Below are 10,539 nucleotides of genomic sequence, written 5' to 3'. Positions count from 1 at the left end.
TCAAGTCTAAAATCTTCAACTAAATTGAATGATGTTCGAACTCTAAATGCAAGAGAATTTATCAAGCCTGCCAATAGCTTTAATTTGTTTAGGATACTCTTTCTAGGATAAGCGCAGTAGATCTTTTAGGTCACAGTGTACTATTTGGCCTTTTTGTGGTAATAACAGTTCCTATTGATCCTTTACTTCGACGGAAAAAAATTGATATCAATTACATCAATGGCATCATAATATATAATGGTTAACATTTTGTGGAGGTGGCAAAAGTATGTGTTAAGTACACCTTCATCTTGAGTAGATAGTATTTAATAGATGTAATTGGTGCAGGGAATGTATGTCCAAAAATTTTCCAATATTCTTTTAAATATGATCTCTAACTATTTGCGCATAACTCAAAATACTATTCCATTTGAAATGTGTGTGGTACTCACAATCTAACTCTGTTTCGTAAGTCAATTTTAATTGTTATAACTTTAATTTTATAGATCAAAAGTTGTTGATGTAAGCTATTATTTTAACAAACTATTTTATTCTATAATATTAACTACATATAAAAAAATCCAAAAAAACTTAGTCTTCAGATATATTTTTATTAAATCTGAGAAAATTAATTTCTTGTACATTATAATGTTGTCTTTATTAACATTTTAAATTGAAAATATGTTAAAACTTAAGATTATATAGATCTATTAGATAGATAACATATTATATGTAGCTCTATCTATATAGATCCAGATCAACATAAATTCTATTTAATTGTTATTAACGCATTATAATGCAGTTTGTTAAGTATTGCAGATTTGATAAAGGTTACTTTTTGATTTGTATGTTACTTTTTGAGTGATGTATTGGTCTTTATTGCTATAACGGATTCCTCTCCGCAAGCCTTAAGTACAGTAACCATAAGATCTACTTCTTTCCCATAATCCAATTTTAATGCCTCTCCCAATTCGTTTTCTGGCACTTTCAAGTCTTCACGAATTTCTCCGTTATCTGACATTAGTGTCATATAACCATCATCACTGATGTCAGCAAGTTGATAATCCTCCCTCTTCACGAGGGGTACACTCATGTTATGAGTAGATGGACAAATATCCTCATATCTATTAAAAATATTATGAATTTAGTTTATAGATTCATAAAAAAAAACTAATTAAACTAATAATAATTATATGTTTGCTAAAAAAAACATCTCTTACTTTCTGTTAGTAAAGATATCTATCCCAACCAAATGAACTTTAGCATGACCATGTTTCCCAGACTTTGATGTGGTCATTTCAACTATTTTGCACGGCTTACTGCGTATCATAACATATCCGTTTTTACGCAAAGCTGAACACTGCAGTGGATAAGTTATCGATGCTCCGGAATCAGTCTTTTCAAAATGGTGATCTTCCATAGTATTTTCAAACATTGTTGATTGAAATCTAGTTTCTAAAAAAAAAAAATTATGTTAAAATTATGTTGACATAGAGCATTTGAAATGATATAAATTTTGAAGCAGTATCTAATAAATATTTTTCTTTTACGATTGGTAGCTGAAATACAGATAGTTGATATTTATTTTTAAAATATTTCAAAGCCAAAAGTGAAAGCAAATCAATTATGTATAGGGTGATAATGGTAAGAAAGTATCCGTGATTATATATCTGGTCAAACAAACAGGTCTCTGAAACGTGATATTTCAGTCTACATTTCTTGTAAAGATAGTTAAATAATTTATGGCTTAATATCTGAATAAATACGCTATGTAATGCTTTATTTTATTACTTATTTCATTATTAATATGTATAATTATTATTTTCATATGATACTTATACGCACTCATTTTTACCACAAATATGAGTAATAAGTACTTACGTTTATGAGTGCCTTTGCTAATGAGTGGAATAGAGTACAAGCAGAAGTACAAATAAGTACTCATCATATTCACAAGTAGTATAAATCAATGACAATACTCTCATGAGGGTAATGATTGATAAGAGTAATAAACCTTTAATGAGGTTTGAATGTATACATTGTATTGTCTGGGTATTTTTTATATGGAAATTTTATTGATATGTCTTATCAATGTAAAATTAACATAAAAGTCAATCATAACTTCATTAAGGTAATAAAAATTGACCATAATACTATGTTAATGGCTTAAATCTTTAATCTTAAGAACAATAGATTAAATTAATTGAACTATGTTCAATGAATGATTAAAAATTGGCGAAATATGAAATATTGTAGAAAGTGGTGGAATAAATGAAAGGTTAATAAAGAAATTTTATTAAAAAAAGCCAATTTATTTGCTCTACTCGAAATTAAATTTGTTTAAATATTTATAATCGGCATAAGGTTTATAAAATTATATATTCACAATTTTTTTATTTTAAAACATCACCTAAAAAAATTTGTGTTATTGAAATTTATAATTTAAAAAATTAATAAATTATTTTCATTATATATAAATTGTAATATATTTACATAATAAATTAATTGTATTTTTAAAAAAGAAAATATATAAAAAATATTATATTTATATAATAAATCTTTTTTTATCGATCTCAATTGTTTATAGAATTTGGTATTATTTAATTATTTTTTATTATATTATTTTATTTATTATTATTTTATAAATATATTATATTTTATTTTATTTTAAAAATATTTTTTATATCTTTTAGTTATTTTATAAAAAAAGTTATTACTTAAATTTGTCAAATAAATACAATAATAATAATTTATTATTATATAATATATTCTATTTTAAAATATTCTAATAATAATATTTGTATTATATACATAATATGTTTAAATATTCATAATAAATAATTATTAATAAAAAATTATTTTCCATAAAAAACTATTTTTGTGAAAATTAATTTTTAATTATTTCAAATTATTTGCCATCCATTTGTAGTTGTCGAACATATTTCGAATTAAAGTCGGACGTACTAATTGCCCGCTTTCACCGTTTCGAACATAACTTGCGTAAAAAACTTGGATAAAAAAAATTTTGAAATACCCATTTACTAGTATTAAAATATTCACATAATTCAGATATAAATTTTTATAGTAAACAAAAACATTTTTTTTTCTTTAAATAAATTTAACTTATGGTATCACAAACTAGTCATTTTTTTTTAAATTTTCCTATTAGGTATATTTCCCGCGTCTTTATTTTTATTGGGACAGGCTTGTCTGATATGCGCCGGTCATATTAAATATATTTCGCAATTTTGAGGTTATGTGATTTTCATTTTAATTTAATGTTAAAATACCTATTTATTAATATCCAAATAATTTAGATATAAATTTTTATAGTTAACAGAAATGTATTGTTTTGTTTTTGAAATAAATTTAATTTAAAGTATCACAAAATAGTAATTTTTTTTAAATTTTCTTATTAGGCATATTTCCCGCGCTTTTATTTTTATTGCGACAGGTTGCGTCCGATATGCGCGGGCCTTTTAATTATATATCAAAATTTTGAGATTATATAAATTTTTATTTTTGATTTGATTAAAACACGATAATTAGATAGGTCTTGAAATTAATAGAATGGTGTTTAAAACACCGAAAAATTTACATATATATTTATAAACATTTGCTTGAAAAATTCACATTTTTGGAAAAATATTAATTAATTTCTATAACTTTTATTTTAAATTTAATAATCATAAGAAAATATATGCGGCAAATAAAATGACGATCATCTATATATTTATGTTTTATTTTATTTAAATTGTAATTTTCACAAATTCTTTAAAGGATTTTTAAGAAATTTCCTTGACACATAAGATAAAATTGCTTACACTAGCGCAATTATGATACACAAAACGACCGTCTTCGAAGACTTATAAGCACGTACTAAGGCGGAAGAAAACTTGCACTTTCCTTATAAATCGAAGAAACGACGATTATTGAAACGATATTATATATCGGAATATGAGAAAGATAGCGGAATGACAATGTTGTCTACGTATAAATACAATAAAAAAAAATAAATATAAATCTCAGTACTAGAATGGTTTATAAAAAATTAATAGAGCAATTTAATAGAACTGACTGTATTTATATAGCATATAGAAAATGGATCTGCGAGATATATAAAAATACATAAGCGCAAAATTGTTAAAAATGAATTTTAGTAATATTTTTGATATATATACACATCTTTTTTGAATAAGTTTAACTTTTTTAATTTAAAGTATATATTAATAATATATCTATTAACATATATATCAATTGAGTCTGTGGTGTATAGTTGTTATTACAATATTTGAAGAAATAGCAAAAGTATGATTTCTAAATTCTATTCCCATAACACACAAGTGTATGTAATTTAGCATCTTCGCGAAATACCTGTTCACATTGTAAAACTCTATTTAATCTTAATTTCGAGTCTCGAATTTGCATTTTTAAATGTGATCGTAAATAATAACACCGAACATTGCAACAATACTTTGTTTTGCTTTTATTATTCAATTATATATATGAATTGTAAATCACGAATTTATAATTTCAACTTAATTTAAGACAAATTACAATTTAATTGTAATTTTGGTTGTGGGATTTTTTATTCAATTAGATTATAGTTTTAACTATGTTTTCTAGCGAAGTGAGTTGAATGGACTAAACAAACAAAATTAAAATCAAAATTGCAATTACTTGTGCAATGCGATTAGGTTGTTATTGTTAATTTATTTACTGTTTTTATCTTATAATTGATTATAAAGTTAATATATATATAATGTTTCATATATTTTTTTTTTTTAAATATTAATTACTTGTGATTAAAATTGTGGTTTTTTTAATCTTATCAAAAATTTAATTGTTATATTTATATATTTTGGCAATACTTATATTAAAATTAACAATTAAAAATACTACAGATTTGTGATAAATCTCTAGTGTTAAATGATTTAATTTATTAACTAAATAAAGATTTTTGTCATTTAATTATTTAGAATACTATGTTTACATTTCGAACTTTAGGGAACGAATTTCACTTAAGTTAATTCCTAAACCTGAAACCTTTACATTATCGTTTAGGGTTTTCATTGGACAGTTGTTTTTATTTGTTTATATTTTAATACTACTTTATATAAAATATATTGTTAAATATACTAGTATATTGTTTAAAATTATGGATATATGATTGCATTGCTCTGCAGCGATTCTGCACCAGGAAAATAAAATAGTAAAATACTTAATAGTAAATTAAAATACATACGAAAAAAGCACCATAAAATAATTGGAAAAATATTACAACTAATAGCGGCAAATAAATATAGAAGACCAAGAAGTGTATGGACTCAATATATATATATATATAATAAAAACTGAATAATTTCCACATATCTTACTTAAAATAAATTTACTCTTCTTTTGTAAACAAACGTCGATTCAAATGTAAACAAACAACGATGGAAACAAAACGAAATGTCATTTTGTCATTTTCGTACCAAAAACTTATCGATAATGCATTATAACCAGAATCAGGAAAAGGTATTAAATAAAGTCAACTTTCAGTTAAAGTTTGAAGTTAGTTGTGCCTATTTTTATATGCAAAAACCACTTTGGTTGCTAGTTTTGCGCTTAAAGTCGATTTCCACCAGCTAAGTTTGTAAGGTAAACCCCATATAATATTCAATATTTGTAGGTTGAACTGCGAGAGTGAGATGAAAGAGATTATAAAAACGGTTTCTAATAAGAATGTTTTTAGTAAAGACTCGTTTTAAGTGAAATCAATTTTTAAAAAGAGGGCTTAAAATACATTTTTTTAGAAACAGTTTTACATTTTTTTTCTTTCACAAATTTTTTTATTAAATTTAGTGAAGCTAAATAAAAAGACACATATTTAGGTAAACATTTTTTAAACATTTTTTTTAAGACATACGAATCAAACGGGGTTTTGAGAATTCGCACGGATGCTTTTTAGAATATCTCCACCAATTTTAGCTGACAGAACCTAATGCACAATAACTCAAAATGTTGCTTAAATCAAAGAAAACGCTGTATCTTTCATTGTGGCCGTTTTAAAGAGAAACGAGAACTTCTCGATAAGGTTTTAGGACATCTACCATGTCCTAACAGGATTATACATAAAATGTGATCAAGTAATTTCAAATGGAATGCTGTCGTCTTAGATATTTCGAACTTGAGCGTTCCCAATAAGAACAGCTGTAGTAACCCAACAGCATTAATGATATATGAAAACATATAAACGGGAAAATGTTGTATATATAACTTAATGATGATAAAAAACAGACATTTGAGCTTTGTGCTCTGGGCGGTCTGTTGACGTAATACCAAATCGGTAGTCCCGAGAGGACTAATCATTAGAAAACGTGGTGATTTTAATGGACTGGAGCTTCACACAATCGATTTAACCGCTCGATTGCTTTACATAATATTTTTTATACATAAATATTTATATTTATATATGTATATTTGGATGTATGTATGTATACATGTATGTATGCAATTAAGTATGTGTTTATGTATGTATGCTTGTATATTTTTTTGTAAGGAGGTTTTAAAGCAACGATAGCTGAAAACGGTGAATAACTTTAAAATTTTATAAATCTCTTCTCGTTCGAACAGATAGATTTACACGGCACCACAGTTGATTATTTCAACGGAAGAGAGTATGTTATGAAGTATTTTTGCTAAATTGTCTGTTCGTGGGTCAAGTTCATTACTTCTAAGTTGTTGAGTCTACAATCGTATTGCTTCAGCAATCTGGAACTTAGTGATTATACGAGTAAGCACTGCAGTAGTTCTTACCTCTTTCCATTTTCTAGGCACTTCGCACACAGTAGGTGCGTACTAGGTGCGATACAGTTGGAACTTCCACTTCTCCTGCTTATCTCAAATGTTTGATGTTTCATCTGTATGTAGTATGTGTGTGTGTTTGCATAGATGTGAGGTTTGTGTGTTTGTGTGTATTTAATATTTGTTGTGTTACATAAAAGGTGCAATTTAAAAATAAATTTAATCAGCAATTTCGCTGCGTTTACATTATTCATAATTATTAATAAAATTATTTCATAGCCTTAATTTATGCAGTCAAGCGCGAAAAGACATGATTTAATTTTGAACTTATTTTACAAAAAAAAAAAAAAATAAATATTAATAAGGATATATTTTGATATGTATGTGTTTATCCTGGTTTGGTACACGTGCGTGTGCTTTAGTAGGATAAATTGGTGCTTTAAAATTAATGTGCATTATGCATGCGTACGCGTAAGTGGCAAATTCAACATTTCAATTACAAAATACTTAAAATCTGTTCAACGCAAAATGTTGCATAATATATGTATATGCATAAACATACAAAATATTATACAAAAAAAATTTTAATATGTTAAATATATATGAAATAACAAACCATCGTCAAAAAAAAAAGTGCTGTAAAAGTAACCCACAAGTGCATTTTACATTGATTTTGTAAAGATATTATGTGTGTGTATGTATATGGATAAGTATGGAGAAATTGGACGTATGTATGCGTTTCGTAGAAATTCAATAATTCATTGCAATTGTAACTTCATCCTTGATAAGGACTCGCATTTTGCAATTAACGTCAAGTTGTTCATGAAGCTGATTTTCCTACTGCTGAGCTCATGCAACTCGCTGGTGTGAGCTGGCATGAGCTGGTGTGAGTTGGTGTGAGCTGGTGTGAGCTGGTATGAGCTGTCATGCCAGCGAGTTAAGACTGTTGCTGCTGCAATTGTCGCTACTGCCTGCCGTTGTTCTGGTGTTCTGGTGTTTCTCTGAAGCTGTTGCTGATCCTGATACAGAAGTGTTTTGTAATTAATTGCAATACGCGAATGCAATTTTAATATTTTTAAATTTACTCAAGCGTTAATGTTGCATAAGTTTCACCTTAACAGTTGCAGTTGCAGTTGCAACGGCGGCAACCACACTTACATGCATTTTTTAATGTGTTTATATACATTTTATATATATATATATATATGTATGTATATAAAAGAGTATTTAAAATGTATGTATACTTGCTTTTAACTACAGTAGCGGTTAAGTCATGCATTTCATCGTTACGGTAGAAATTTGACCCAAGGATATTTCTTTTGGTTTATGCAAGCAGTAATTTCGTTTGTGTTACTTTGCAGTTATGATTTTAAAGTAAAATACAAAATACGAAATGGAAAAGTAATTACAAAAGTATTAAAATATCAAAAAATATATATATGTGTGTGTGTATATGTGGACTTGAATATATTAATTTGATTTTTAAATTCTGATTAATATTAACGTATTTTTTGCTGTTTGTGGTTGAGCCATTTAAATGCATTGCAATTAAAAGTGGAAAGTATTTTCTTTCACATAAAGTTGCAATGGGAAAGTATTTAAAATCCTTCAGTTACTGCATTAATTTTTTTAACTTTTCCAACGAATCTTGCCTCGCTGGTTAAAGCAAGTAATTAGTAGTCGAAAAGTATTTAAAATGTTTTGTATAATTTCCGGTTTGCACATTGCTCGTATATCTGCGCTCGAAAGTATGCTTCCTTATTATTTACCAGATTATTTCGTGCATTTCCCCTTTTAATTGGCTCAAAAAATATTCTTTCTGCCAGATGAAAATTTATTTTCAATGTTAAGATTTCAGTGTGGTTGTGGAATTAAAATATTTCACTTAACACTAAAGTAAATATAAGCAATTTGCGTTTATATTCTTAATTTCGCGTTAAGCAATATAAATTAAGTCAAATTTTAAGAATTTCTCATTATAAACGAAAATATTATTTTAAGTAATCAGTTAATTTGTTATTAAGTGTTGTCTTAAGTGCTGCATTAAGATATTTAAATTAAATTATTACTTTTAATAGCAATTTGGTATAAATAAAATGAAACTGTTATTATTGTTATGTTCCTGAGGCTCTTACATCCCACGAACACTGCAAAGCGGATTAAGTAATGCACTGTGGTACGTTAGTTTCAAAAACATTACAAGGGATTTCTGCGTAGTTCTCATTAAAATTTATATAAATGATAGAGCGTTAAAATTACTGAATAAAATAGTTAACCACATCATAACATATTTAAAAAATGGTTATCGGCTCAGTATTTAATATGCTTAGAAAGTGTTAACCAGAATAACACAGTTGGTAGGTATGCGGATATTTGCTCCATTATATTAAAATACTAATCCAAGTTAGATGAAATATCTATAAATAATAGAAAAATAACAAATAAATCTGTGTAAGGTGAGCTAAAATGTATTAAACAGCCAAAACGCATAAGAGAAAAAATGCATGAATTCTGAGTGGTCAAAATAATATAATAACACCGCTACTTTTTGTAAATATACTTTAAATATAATTAATGTGTCACTGTGTCAGACTTAGACTTTGGTACTTATCCACTGCCTATCCACTTATAACGGAATTAAGCAACATCTCTTCAAAGGACATAATGGCGTTCTTAACTGCTACTCGTCTATGAAACTAAAGTGAGTATGTCAGAATAAACGTCAAAGGATGCAATGAAGTGTCAAGTTTTCAACCCGTTTTTAAAATCTTAATCTTAAGTCTTAGTATTAAAACCATTGTCTAGGCAGAAGTAGCACAAGATCGGGGCAGATGGAGGCAGGTCGTGTGGGGGGTCAAGTTTCAAACTGAACTGTAGTGCCAAATAAAAAGAACCATTGTCTCAGTAAACTACATTATAAGTATAAGTATAATATTGTAACGACACCTAACATCTTTTTGTCAATCACAGAATAGCTATCATTAGGCTTATGTGCTGTGTATAGACTACTTTACCCCACTGATAATATAGATTATTAATAATAAACTGAATAAACGGCCCTATGCTCTTTTTAGGATTTTAAAGATTCGATATATACTGCCTAATATTATCTGAAAAATATTGTTTAGCATATCCATTATTTGACATAATCCTTACTGCTTCAAAGTTTTTAAAGGATCGTATTTTTTGACTCATACTGTGTTTACATTGTGAGATTAACAATAGTTTAAAGGAATCATCGAGATTAAAGTACTAATCTAGTTGTTTAATCAAAGATTTTCCATACAAAAGTTAGCCTCGTTTTAGTCGGGATTAATTTTAAATTTGCAAATGTCTTAATATCGTAGATTTTTTACTATCATAGAAAAATTCGAAAACAAATATCAAAATCTATTCAAAACAAACATTGAAAATGCCGAAATCAGTGAAATATTTATTAAATTTGTTTAATAAATAAAATAAGTAATGTCGCATGTGAAATAAGAATGTAAGGTCTCATGTGAAATAAGGAGATTACAATAAACCTGTAGGGTTTCATCGAATTAGTCAACTAGACCGACTGCCACATTAATCTAATCTTACCTATATGACATTTATTATAATAAATCAATTAGTCCTACTTGAAGACTAATATTCGAAAATAGTGATACTTCGATTTATTGTAATAAGTCAATTCTAATTTGAACGTTTTTTTGGCTACAAGTGAGTTACACTGAACATCCATTTTACTACGTTAGGGAGGTAAGTTCTTTGCGAATATCAAAACTTAAT

General features: G+C 26.9%; 1 protein-coding gene across 1 annotated transcript; it reads right to left on the bottom strand.

Annotated features, from left to right (window-relative positions):
- Positions 1–713: 713 nt before the first annotated feature.
- LOC119681969 (eukaryotic translation initiation factor 5A-like) lies at positions 714–3,852 on the bottom strand. The gene is made up of 3 exons (XM_038095287.1): positions 3,804–3,852; positions 1,200–1,434; positions 714–1,103 (listed from the first exon to the last, which is right to left on the bottom strand). The coding sequence occupies exons 2-3, from the start codon at positions 1,412–1,414 to the stop codon at positions 830–832; spliced, it is 489 nt and encodes a 162-aa protein (XP_037951215.1). The 5' UTR covers positions 1,415–1,434; positions 3,804–3,852; the 3' UTR covers positions 714–829.
- Between the last annotated feature and the right edge of the window lie 6,687 nt (positions 3,853–10,539).

The sequence above is a fragment of the Teleopsis dalmanni genome, chromosome 2 (genome assembly GCF_002237135.1).
Source record: "Teleopsis dalmanni isolate 2A chromosome 2, ASM223713v2, whole genome shotgun sequence".
Classification (NCBI taxonomy): Eukaryota; Metazoa; Arthropoda; class Insecta; order Diptera; family Diopsidae; genus Teleopsis; species Teleopsis dalmanni.
The sequence above is the reverse complement of the archived record's forward strand: the minus strand, read 5'-3'. Positions and strand labels throughout refer to the sequence as shown.

Coding starts and splice junctions, on each gene's coding strand:
- LOC119681969 (XM_038095287.1), bottom strand. CDS start 1,414: ATGTTTGAAAATACTATGGAAGATCACCATTTTGAAAAGACTGATTCC. Junction 1,104..1,199: donor GATATCTTTACTAACAGAAA/GTAAGAGATGTT, acceptor TATTTTTAATAG/ATATGAGGATATTTGTCCAT.